The 13,323-nt window shown below is 41.0% G+C and overlaps 1 protein-coding gene across 1 annotated transcript; it reads right to left on the bottom strand.

Annotated features, from left to right (window-relative positions):
* Positions 1-268: 268 nt before the first annotated feature.
* lig4 (ligase IV, DNA, ATP-dependent) lies at positions 269-11,529 on the bottom strand. The gene is made up of 3 exons (XM_086283419.1): positions 11,416-11,529; positions 5,394-7,464; positions 269-4,296 (listed from the first exon to the last, which is right to left on the bottom strand). The coding sequence occupies exons 2-3, from the start codon at positions 7,454-7,456 to the stop codon at positions 3,627-3,629; spliced, it is 2,733 nt and encodes a 910-aa protein (XP_086139545.1). The 5' UTR covers positions 7,457-7,464; positions 11,416-11,529; the 3' UTR covers positions 269-3,626.
* Positions 11,530-13,323: the final 1,794 nt, after the last annotated feature.

The following is a 13,323-nucleotide window of genomic DNA, read 5'->3' as shown; positions in this document are numbered from 1 at the left end:
CCAGGAGATGCCCTTACTGAATCATCAGAGCTGAACAGGTGATGGAGAAACAGGTTTACCTTTATAGGTGGTTTGAATGAGTTTAAGGGAAGTTATGAACTGTTTCTGAGAAATAACACCAGGATCCTTTTCGGTGTAGCTGACAGCTGGTAACTGTGCAGGGGTGGGTCTAGCAAAGTTCTGTCAGGGGGCCATGTAGGGCATTAACAGGGAAAGGGGGGCACAAAGAAATACTTTTCTTTCTTATTCTCATTTAAAATGTCTCGCTTTTATTAAATAATTATCTGAATCTTACAACCAAAGTTTTTATCTGACATAAAATGTATAGAAGTCATACATATACCAACAAGACAGTGTACATGACTGTCACAACAGCATCTGTTTTCATTCAAAGGCTTTATGGCTTTTCCTATAATTTTCCTGGTGGGCTGGTCTCTAGTCAAAATGCCCGGGCCGATTTTTTGTCCCAGTCCAGCCCTGGTCAGAACAGCAAACCGTCTGTGCTCACAGCTGTAGCTGTATGTGTGCTTGACCTGACCATATTAGGGATCTGCTTTCTATGACATCATACGCATGTGTCTACATTTTTTTTCTTCTTAATCAAACCACACATTACTCTGTGCTCTATAGTTTGTATTTACCCAAACCTATTTTGGCTGCTCCCTTATTCACAAGGATTCACCACAGTGCACATTTGATTGGGCAGACTTTTACACTGGATGCTTTGTCCAGACACAAGGCGTGTCTCCTAATTTACCTACTAGCAGTCAAATGCCATCCTTAGGAAGCACCAACCCGAGCTTGATTTACTGCCGTGTTTGGCTGTTACTTTCACTGAGGGCAGGCCGTACTAATTGCAGACTCATACAAACCCTCCCTGCAGCCGTGAACCTCTGTTTGGTCTTATTACTAGCTCATTAACTTCCCCTGAGTGCGTGCAGTACTGGTGGTCCAGGAGTTGCTTCCAAACCATTTGTCTTCTGCTTCTGTCCTGGGTGCTGCTGCTGGTAGCAGCTCTCCAAAAGCTGCAGCCAGCCTAATGAGAGCATTTATCCCATTAGGGACATCATATTTCAGCAATGCTGGATTTACAGCAGATGTTTGCATCTCCAGATCGTCGGGACTGATAATCTGCTCCTGTGAGTCCTTTTAGGGGACCAACGGCAGCACTTTGTACTCACAAAACTGCACAAGGAAAAAGAGCTGGTTGAGTACCTCTAATTAAAGCCTGTCACTCAAACGCTCACTCAGCATCACCTGGAAATAGTGCAGAGTGGGCGTTGGGTTACAGAGTGCACATTGAAGTACATAATATTTTTTTAACTACTAATGAAGACAGTTTTTATCTCTTATTTTGACAAATTTGGCAGAAGACTGCTGAAAAACATGCCTTAATCTTTATCAATATCTTAAGCATAGAATTTTAATCGCAAAACTATGCAACAACTCTACAGGGAATCTAACAACGTGTTAACAACAGGCCATTATTCACAGTATATGATTAGGAAGAGGTGTCTCATCACTTATACTTTAAAAATGTATTCATGCGGCATTTACACATAACAAAGCCCAGGGCGCCACAGGCAGCTGCCTGCACCTTAGAGATGATGCTAATGAAGGTTAGAACATATCAAAGACTCCCAAGACTCATCAGTGACATTTTTGAAGGCAGGAAAACATGGCCACATCTTTGTTGGAGGGCCTTGAGCTGAGCCAATTTTAACGTACCCCCCGTGTGGTCCCTTGTTGAAGAGCTGAGGCAAAGGCCATCGCTTCACACAGATGTTGTCTTTAAGAAAATTATTAACAAATTGTATTTCAAACCCCTTCAGGATTATTTATTAGAGTCGTACTTCATACATAATGACACAAGAGCACAAAAAACAGGAACAGTTCAAGACATTTTTCTTACATTAAAGGACACCACGTGAAATTGTCTTCACTTGTCATGAACACGCAACGACCTCCAGGGTGAAAATTGAAGGCCATGTGAAAGTGCCAAAAACTACAGTTCCTCTAAAGCCACGTGGCACTTGTTCCAAAAGCAAATCAATCCCAAAGATGAATATAGCTGCTGTGATGCCTCAACATTAGCATCTGGCTATCACTTTTGTGGAGCCAGAAGTTACTGTACTTGGACAAAAGGAAGACGTTTTTAGCTAATGGTAGCAGGCTGTATTCACAAACACACAAGTAGCAGGCTAATAAAACCGAAGCACAAACTTTGATAGTTTGCACCACAGAGCAGGTTGTATTACCTGTCACATCTTTCTATTACAAAGGGCACAGACAGTAACACGCAAACACAAGTCCAATTAATGAAAGTGAGACGGTAGCAGATGGCTTGTATCTGGACACCTCTAATTCAAGTATCCAAATGAATTGATTATATTAAATTTATATAAAATTTTTCTACTAGGATGTGGTAATTCTGTAAAGTTGGGCATTTTAACATGGGCGTCAGTGTGGACTTTTGGAGCCAGCATCAAATGGCCATTAGAGGAACTGTAGTTTTCGGCATTTTCACTCCAGCTTAATCTTTAAACCCTGGATGTTGCCTCTTGGTAACTCGCCATAAACTTCAAATCTAAAATTTATAACTCTACATTATTAAAAATCATGCTTTCAGCCTGGTGCACAAAGTGTTTGGGTCTCTATGGATACTCTTTCCCTCTATGACAACTGAACAGGAGGTAAATGTTTCAGTAACTCACCAGCCATATGGGTAAGACGTGACACATATAGCTATCGCCAAAAACTTCATTCATGTATGTAACTGAAAGAATCCTGCTGCTGGTTCCTTTTGGAGCAATATTATTATCTGGAAAACAATGTGGCTTGCTGTGAACTTTAGATACCAATGAGTAAAAATCGCAGTGGCCATGCACATCTTTCATTTACAGTCTATGATCATGTTGAGTGTCTTCTTAGGCTCTGGAGGGAAAGCTCCAAACGTAACTGGCTAAACAACCTCAGATTTGATGTTTTCCCAATGGGTTTGGAGAAAATGGATATTTAGAGGCTAAGGTCGATCAAATCAAATACACTGTGGAATCATGGGAAACACGAGTCAGTTTTTCCAGGTTCAATTTGAACCATTATTTTCTTAATCTCTCTCTCACAAGTCCGTCAGCTTAGCTAAAGTGAAACATGAAACCACTGGAGCGCCCCTTCACAATGGACAGATTATTATGGCAGAGCATTCCCTTGCTGCTGCTCTCTAATGTGGATCATTCACCGAAATTACTGTCAGAATTAAACCTTCCATTTCTGGTTAATTGGCAAGTCTCCTTTCTGCTGCAGAAACAGTTTTAATAACTGCTTGGCTAAAAATCTGAAAGAAGGAAGGACCGACCCCCATCCCCATTCTCTCAAAAAGCATCTGAACCCTTCATAATGATTCTGAGTTTGGAAATTGAAAAACCAGTCAGCAGCCTATTCATTTAAAATTAATAATAAGCTGTCTCGTTAAGAACACAAAAGACAAAACTCACAGAAACTGAAAACCCTGAGAATTAGTGTCGTTGGAGTTTTCATGCTGTAGATTTTATTAAAGAGTTTATTCCTAATCGTATTAGGAACAAATTAAAAATGCTGAGTGTCCATTTAAATGTACTAGAGCCTCTTCAAGCCAGATATTCAGTGTCATTCATCACATGCCCTGCTTTGATTGAATCAGTCACCCATGTCTCTTTTACTATCTTAAACTTCCTCCTAAAGCAGCGCCTCAGAGTTCTCAAATCCAGAAGTCTTGTTGCCTCTGCAATAATAACATGTGAAACGCCTTCCTCCAGCTCTTCCACCACTTTTCCTCCATGGTAACGAAACTCCAATGCCCTGGTGTCCAGGCAGGTGGCAGGTATGGCACTTTTAGGGTCTCCTATGTCAGCAAATCTGTCCATATATGCTGTGAACGGTCTGAACATGCTGGTTGGAAGGTCATCCCAGCCGTAGCGTCCCTCCACCTGCGTGACATTCACCTCGTTTGCTGCGTCTGCGCTGCTGATCCTGTTGAACACTTCCCGCAGCTGCTGCTCGTCTGTGTCAACAAAGTAGCTGTCACCATAGTTGTCGTACTCCTTGGCAAAGTGCTCCCTGGTGGAAGGCGACATGTGGATCATGTGGCGGGGTTGCCATGGAACCACCTCCTTCTGGTCCAGGCACTCCAGCAGCCAGGTGGCCCAAACTATGTCATGCTGGTTGGATGAAATCAGGTTCTTCACGCGCATGTTCTCCACACCGGCAACCACGCAGTAGGTGTCCCGTCCAGGGTTCTGAACTACAAAACCTCCACACCTAAAGTGGGAATTACATAAAAAATTATTAATTATTAGACACTCAGTCATAACCACCACCTGAAGTTTCTTCCTGTTAAAAAGGAGTTTTTCCTTACCAGTTTTACCAATCGCTTGCTCACAAGGGGTCGTCGGGGTTCTCACTATTCTCTGTATTTTAGGGTCTTTGGCTTCCAAATGAACCCTTTCATGCATGAATTATGACAACCTCAATCAGGATTTTTTTCTTGAGTATTTTTATTCATCTTTAGGCATGAAAAAAAGAGTGACCCCTATGCGTGAAAGGGTTAAAGTGCCTTGAGGTGATTATTGTTGTGATATAGCGCTATATAAAGAGAACATTTGAGACTTTCCTCCAACAGCTGGATAGACTCCAACTCTTGGAATCCAGTGGATAATGAAAGTCCTTGTCCTGTTGTTGCCTCTCTAACCAAACTTAAAACACATGGAAAGCTAGTGCTGCTATGCTATAGCTTACCATGGCTGTAGAGCAGAACAAATGATATTGTTTCCAGCTATAGTCCAAGATAGTCGAATTGGAGTCATCTAACTGGTTGAGAACCTTTTGGAATTACAATTCATTTAAGAAAGCGAGGAAGTGCCTCCTGAATGCCAGTGCCACTTGCACCGCCACAGTTCTACTTATCCAGATGTTGTTTACTCAAACATAAACACAGAAAAAGTGATCATAATAACAAAAGTTGAAACAGATGTTCCCTGTTTCTTCACAGGGCTTGGCTAACACACCATTAAAGTCCCTACTGTTAGCTAAAGCAGTAAAGCTGTATCTCTGCCAGGGCTGTCACATGTTTACATTTATTAAAAGTTTATCCATTTACATTTTCTTACAATGTGTCTTCATCCTGTAGACACATTATAAAATGTATTTATTAACAACTTTATTAAAGTGAGAACTCAGCCACGATATCAGCGCTTTACTTTAAGATAGAATTGACTTAATCATAAAAATTTCATTAAAATACTAAATACGTAAGAAAAATGTTGTCTGCCCAAAATTTCTAATTCAGTCATATTTTTTTCTTTAACTAAAATACCAAACTAACATTTACTTTACTAGAAAAAAATAACTTCTGTTACCTGGCCACACCCTTTTCCAGTTCAGACTTGGGATGATCTTCGGTGCCATTCAGGATGCAGAACTCCACGTCCTCAAACATATCTGTTTCCTTGGTCACCCCGGAAAGGTCCTGGGGCTTAAATTGGTCAATGACGCCGATCACTTTCTTGGGTTTGACTGGGAGCTTGCGCTTCTTCTTTTGCGGTTCATCGTTGTCAATGTGAAGGTGCCGAGAGGCAAGTTTCCCAGACGCCTTGCTGCGGAACTGATCCAGCTCTGCCAGTGTCATGCACTGGTACCATTCTTTGTCATCTCGAATCTTCTCAATCCTGGGGAAGCGCAGAGTACAGTTGGTTTTATACATGTCGCTTCCGACTATCTCAGCCGCTTTAACCTGGATGATAACGGAGTTGCAGGGTTCAATGTAGACTTCCGGTTTCTCTGTTCCACACAGGATGGATGCTGGTGGGTTGTTTTTCCGGTAGACCTTCCAGTGTTTGGTGAGCTTTAAACCAAGGTCATACAATTCTTTCATGGTGTAGCCGGAGCCAATGCGGCAAAGGGTATGGAAAACTGAAGGTTTCTCGCCAGGCTCTGGAGCTTCGGCCACAGCACATAAGAAATGGGACATCATGCCACCCCTTCTCCCTTTTCCCCAGTAGCCACCAACAATCAGCAGGTCAAGCTCATCCATCAAGCCATCCACATATTCTGGTTTTATCTTCAGCCAGCCTTCCCCTCGCTTGTCAGGTTTGTAGATGGATAAAGGATCCTTCACCATGATCCCCTCTTCTCTGCTGTCAATAGCATCGTTAAGAGCATTCACCACCTCCTGCATGGTTCTGGCTTCAGCCTTTGGCACCAGATGCAGCCTTCCCTTGGCTGGAGTGAAAACTGTCTGAAGAATCTCATGTCGCTTCTTGAGACTTTCTTTGCCTAACTTCTGATCATTTATTAAAAGCACGTCAAACACACAGAAGCATGTCTGCAACTCTGAGTCATCCATCAGCCTCTTGATGTCAAATTTGCTCCCTTTCTGCATGAAGGTGTCTGCTGCCGGGTTGTATGCCATCATCTCACCATCAAGAATGCAGTTCACCACATTGCTTTTAAAAACATTGTGGATATAAGGCGTCAGTGATCCTTCCAACGGGGATCCTCCAAACTGCTGCGTGTACTCAAAAGCATTTCGGCTGAAGTACTTGTACACATCCCCATCTTTGTGCAGCTGAATGCGCTCTCCATCCAGCTTTGTCTCAATGTAAAAAGTGCTGTTTCCCATCTGTTTCTCCACGTTGCGGATGTTAGCCACAGCTGCCAGCATAGGTTTGAAAGCAGAAAAAAGTCCAATAGAGACTTCACTTAAGGACACGGCTGGATTGTGTAACTGCTGGCACACCTTGTTCAAGTCTGTGTTGACGTTGTAGAGCTCAGCAGCATCTGGGTGGAAAACTTGGAGAACGGTTTCTTTGCTGATCCCGAGCTTCATGTCCTTCAGAATCATTCTAATGAGCCACTTTTGCTCAAGAGCTGAGCTCTGGGTGATGAGGTGCAGCAGACTCTTTTTGACAAGATCTTTCTGCTTGGTGGCATTGCTGGTGGCTACTGAATCCAGGAAGTCGTTGACCTCTTTAATACTGAGATTTCCTTGGCTGGTGCATCGTTTCTTCAGCACAAAATACGCCATGCCAGCAAAGTCTCCAGCTTCTCCTTGGGACGTGGTCGGTGCACGGTAATTCAACAGCTTATTAGCCTCAGGGCCATTCTTTGGGAGGCCTAATACATCAATGTAGAGTTTAGCCAGCATGCTCTCTTTGATGCCATATGCCACTCGCTCTCGTTCAAAAGGCGGGACTATGAGGCGCATGGCAGGATAGAAAGAGTCTGTAGTTTTGGAGTTGTCTTTGTGGAGGGCAGAATGAAATTCCCGCCATTTCTCAACGAAGTACCCAAGGATCTTGGATTTCTCTGGACGGAGTTTGGACTTTTGAATTTTTTCTAATGTGGTACACAAGTGAAGGAAAGGAACCTGAGAAGCAACAGATAACTGACTGGAAGCATCAGTTTTGGAAGTGCTGTCCATGGTGAAATCTGTAAGACCAGTTAAAAGAAAGAAAAAGTCTGCTCAGTTTAGCCCTTCCTTGAATTCCTCTATTTACCAGCATTTAACAAATTAAATGAGTCATTTGAGAAATTAGTTATTCAACAACAACAACAAAAAGAAACAGATTCTTTTAATAATACAACTTTAAAAGAGGGAATTAAATCTGGTACCACATGTGAGGACTTAATGCTTTCCCCATTTTGTGTGAAGCTGAATATATATTTTTAGACATTCAGACAAAACAAGATGAAGCCAAGACTTGACATGCTCAGGAGCGCAACAATCCAGTATCTAGACTAGATGTTGACAAGTCCAACACACACACACACACACACACACACAAACAAAAAACAAAAAAAAACACTGAATGTCAGTGATAATGAGCCAAACTGTTCCATTTCATCCTGTGGTATTCCATGTTTACTACACCACTCGTCATTAAAGTAAAAGATCAAAAGTTAAAAGATCTTTTGCACTTGCTATGATAACATGTTTAGACTTGATAGCATCACAGAATTCTTGGCTGCACATCCATGATGGGACTGATGACTATGAAGGCAATTTGAGTAGTTGGAGATGATGCATTCAGCATTCAGAAGATTGATACATTGTGGTCATAAAGGGATGGACATTAGTGATGGGACGTTCTGTATCGAGGCTTCGGAGCGTGTGTCGAGTAATTGAGGGGGCGTTTCCGCGAAGCGCGTATCGAGGCTTGCTTCATTTATGGGAGGAGCTCAAAATGATGACGTCCGAAGCCTCGCTGCCCGGCTGTACCACGTGACTGGTTCATGAAGTGGTTCGAACTTTGCCGCGAGATATGACAGCGATATAAACCCCTCAGACTTCATTCAAAAATGTAGGTGTTTGATGGAGAGTTGCGGTTAGTGAGAGTTTGGAGACCGTTTGGAGGTTTATGAGAGTGAGGAGAGAAAGTCTGGAGAGAATGGAGCCAGCTAAGAAGAGGAGGATGTCCTCCCCTGTGTGGGAACATTTTGATTTTATTCCTCCCAACAAGGTATGTAAATTTCTACAGAAGATGTATTTTCATAATACTGATGGTGCAATACAATTTATGTTAAGCGGCTTTACTTTTGTACAAGGTGAAGTGTTTGCTATGTGCCAGGGAGCTGGGATATAACAACAAAACCTCATCCATGCTTAGGCACTACAGAGCTTTGCATGAGAATAAGGGGAACACCGATTGTGGAGGAAGACCAGGTGAGCCATCAAATGCAATGATAATATAGGATGCAGTAATGTTACTAAATGATATAACAATATTATACAACTGTTATAAGTTACGTGTGTGATATTTATATTTGTGCTTTGTCTTTATTGTCTTTCCTCAGAAGAACAATCTCAAATAGATGAAGACCTGGTTAGCATGGTGATTGAGGACTCCCAGCCATTTAGCATTGTGGAGGACAAAGGATTCAAAAGATTTGTTAAATCATTAAATCCTAGCTATGTTCTCCCCACTAAAAAGGTCATAAAAGCAGTGAAAATTTAGTTTTTACAGAATAAAATGTGAACAGGCAGGACTGAGGCTCAGTGTGTAGCTGTCCATACCTCAACGTTACAAAAGCACAACCACTGTCCACACCCCAACCACACCTCACCTCACAGTAAATGATCATTTCCATTTTAAGCATTTCCAAATAATCATTTCCCATACTGCCACTATAAATATACACAGTATACTGCCACCACTACAATATACATGTTTTACACACTCCTTTTGTTGTTGACATTTACAGGCTGTGTGCAAAATGCCACACTCTTCAAATTCATGCCAGCTATTATTTTTACGTCCAGTAGGTGTCCTGCTAGAGCAAATGAAGCTTCATGAAGCTTCGCGTTGGGGTGAACCAATTGGATGAAAAGCTTCAGTGCTTCATGGGGCTTCATCTGCCCATCACTAATGGACATGGTCAGTGATAACACTCAGATAAGCTGTGGAGTTTAAACAATGGGGCCTAAAGTGGGCCATGAAAATATCCCCTACATTATTACACCATCAGCACCAGCTTGAACCACTGGTACAAGGCAGGATGAATTCATGGCCTCACCAAATTCTAACCCTACCATGCTTGGTTTCAATTCCAGCAGGTCACCTTGACCATGCGTGCATGCCTAAATGCACTTGCTACCATGTGATAAAAAAATGATTGCACATCTTCTCATCACAGTGAGAAATAGTATGTTAATGTGATAGCGGTATTAACTGGTACTTGAAATCAGCAAATATATAAAGCCAAGGTATAAGTTGGAATAAAGCATGACTATAAAAGCGCAATACATTGCTGAAATAAAAACACATTTGTAATAATAATGATAATAATATTACTGCTAATAATAATAATACTTTGTTCTCTCTCACTTTCAATAGAACAACTTGTTTTTAACAACTTGTTTTTTGTAGTTTTTTTTTTTAGCTCAACTACAAAATAAAACTTAATTCAGAAATAAGCAATCAACTTAAACCACTGCTAAATACTTGTGGGTAAAAATAAATTTTAAAATGACTTAACTGCTACTGTAAGTTTACAGGTGCACAATCGCTGATTATTTGTCTGTGAAGGTTCTCAGTCATCCAGGTCATCGTAGTCAAAGGAGCTTGCAAAGAAAAGCGTCTGGACTTCTTTAAGTTACTTGAAGACGTTTCACCTCTCATCCGAGAAGCTTCTTCAGTTCTAAGGTCAAATGGTGGAGAGTCCCAGATATAAACCTAGTGGGAGTAACCCCCCACAGAGGGACAAAAGGACCCCCTGATGATCCTCTAATCGCCTGAGCCAAGGTGTGAAACTGGGTGTGGGTCCCAATCAGCCAGAGTTTCGGGTGTGTTCATTGTGAAACCTGGCCCCACCTTATCATGCGAATTCCTGAGGTCCGATGGCCCAGGATGTGAGTGGGCGTTAAGGCGTCTGGGAAGGGATCTCAAAACTGGATTATAGATGGCAGAGAGTTGGTGTCGTAAACCACCGCCTCTGTTCAAAGATGGTCGCTCACAGTGGACATAGATGGCTTCTTTCACTCCTCTTTCAAACCATCTGTCCTTTCTGTCCAAAATGTGAACATTGGCATCCTCGAAAGAGTGTCCTTTATCCTTAAGATGCAGATGGACTGCTGAGTCTTGTCCTGTGGAGGTGGCCAAACAGCCACTTCACAAGCGCATGGCACAACACAGAAGAGCCACCTCCACAGGACAAGACTCAGCTGTCCATCTGCATCTTAAGGATAAAGGACACTCTTTCAAGGATGCCAATGTTCACATTTTGGACACAGAGGACAGATGGTTTGTGGGGGGATACTCCCACTAGGTTTATATCTGGGACTCTCCACCATTTGACCTTAGAACTGAAGAAGCTTCTCGGATGAGAGGTGAAACGTCTTCAAGTAACTTAAAGAAGTCCAGACGCTTTTCTTTGCAAGCTCCTTTGACAATCGCTGATTATTGTTCCACACAGATCAAACATGCTCTGACATGTCTCACACTGACTATAAACTCGTTAAGCAGCAGACACTCCTACAGAACCGGAAAACTGTCTTTACCTACCTACCTTGTAAGTATTTAGTTAATAATAGCTATATATACTGAGAACTTGATGTCTGGTACAATAAAGAAAAGCCTTTTAAAGTGTTTGAAAAAAGAAGCAATTCCGCTTACGTTTCAAAATAAAAGTACTGTTGTCGTTTCACATTTGTGTTCGTCGGGGCATGTCTGCTCACAATGAGTTCAAGACCCTTAGTGACAAAAGCTAAAACAGATATGAGTCATTTTGTGTTTTAATTATCTGAGTGAAATATTCCGTTCACACAAAGCAAAACGTGAACTAAGCGCATCAAACACTCTGCTAAAGTAATGCCGGTTCCGTTTGAGAGAGTAATGACACATATTAGCAAAAATAGTGAAAAATAAAAGGTTAAAGATTTACCGTGTTTGCTTATATCCTCAAAAACGGCAGTAAAAGACTGATTTTTCTCACCACAAATACATGTTTACGCTTCCTCAAACTTTAGGTGGGGAGCTTCAAAGAAACCCTTCCCATAGAAACCGAAATGGAAACTTGGTTCCTAGAGACAATGTTTCCTTCCTTTGAAAGAATTATGAAAAATAATTACAAATTTTCTAAAAACCCACAGGTTTAGCATTCAAACAGGACAGGAAGCGCATCAAAGGTTTGTTCTCTTGGTAGTGCAAGCAACTGAGAGACGTGAATTATTTCTGAAAACGTGAAACGCCATGTCATTAATAAGACATGGCGTTTCATTCATCAAACCGGCTTTTGTCGAAAAGTGTCTCCGTCCTGTATTTAAAGTCACTGCTGTTCAGACACTGTATTCATGGGGTAAGTTATTGGGTGAAAAGCTGTGTTTGTGCAACGCGTGAAAAACAGAGGTCAGAACAGAAGGGGTAGTCCTCCTGGCTTTTATTTGGATTGGTAATCATTTCTACTCTTTATCTTTGTTTTGATTCTTTATTGTGCTTTGTTTTCTAATGTATGTATGTATTTATTTGTTTTATTATTATTATTATTATTATTATTATTATTATTATTATTATTATTATTATTTGACCTGGTTTGTGGTTTTTCTTCACCGATAACTCTTCCTCAGTTCAGTTTTATTTTTTTATATTGGGCTCAGCGGTGATTTGTTTCTTGTTTGTGATTGCAGATTAACGTCTGCTTTAAAAACACAAGCAAAAAATATGGTTTTTGTCCTTTCTTTTAATGCTCAACAAATTTGGTTAAAGAGACAAAGGATATAGTATCATATGATGTTGTATTGTAAAAATAAAATAAAATAAAGCCAAAATCATTTTTCTATATTTGAACAGCAGGTTTTGGTTAAATCCAGTGAATGCACCATATATACCACACAGGATAACCCTTCCTCCATTGCAATTAAAGATTAAAATAAATTAAAGGATCTTTGTGTGACTCATTTGATCAAGAGGTTGGTTTAAACCTTAAACACATGTTTCAGTATTAGGAATGCTTTTTTCATAACTACAGGGCTGCTTATAACATTTGTTGCTATCTTAGTTAATGTGATTATCAAACTGTGGACATGTTCTTATTTTTATTTGACATAAACATCTTCTCCTTTAAATTTCCCTCGATATCATTTTCTTTTTCCTGTATCCACCAGCAGAGGGCAGAAATGAAACGCTGCAGTGCTGATGGAGGTACAGGTGGAGGTTGTTTACTACTCTGATCTTGGGGCAGCTGAGTCCAAAGCAAAAGTAAAAGGTAATTATGCATTCATACTTACTGGTAACCATGAGGCCATTCTCCTCACTATAGAGTTTGTGTAATCACTGACCAGAGTCCACCGGAAGGAGGAATGTTTATGTTTTCTGATAATTTAATAGATTGTAACTACGTGCAGTGTTCTCAAGTTTCAGTTTACAGTATTTGGGATTTACCAGTGTTTACTCAGAGAGTGCAGTACTTTCCAGAGTCCCAGCTATATAAATAGAAAATAAATAAAAGCCCCTGGAAGCTTTCCAAGATAAATGGTGTTATTGTCTTTTTCCACTGTGCGGAATCTATGGTCTTATCTTTACCTGGCATGTCAGGTGTCACGTGCAGCACATGTAAGTGGGAGAAGTGTGATTCATTGTACTTTGATGGTTGTAGAGCAAACAATATCAGAACAAGGAAGCACTTTTAGCCCTACTGCAAAACTTTGCCAGGTATTAACAACAACAACAAGTTGTTGATCAGTAATCTGCCGTGTTGAGGCCGTGTTCTGCAGAATTCTGCAAAAACTGAAAGCCTTGCCTCCTCTTTATTCTAAGCACCTCCTAACACATACAGAATATAGGGGTTAAATTA

Source organism: Aulonocara sp. 'chitande type north' Nkhata Bay, linkage group LG23, assembly GCF_057382095.1.
Source record: "Aulonocara sp. 'chitande type north' Nkhata Bay isolate Kocher_YH1m ecotype deep benthic linkage group LG23, A_spYH_male_GT1.1, whole genome shotgun sequence".
NCBI classification, from domain to species: Eukaryota; Metazoa; Chordata; class Actinopteri; order Cichliformes; family Cichlidae; genus Aulonocara; species Aulonocara sp. 'chitande type north' Nkhata Bay.
Note: the sequence above shows the minus strand (reverse complement) of the source record. Positions and strands in the feature narration are given on the sequence as shown.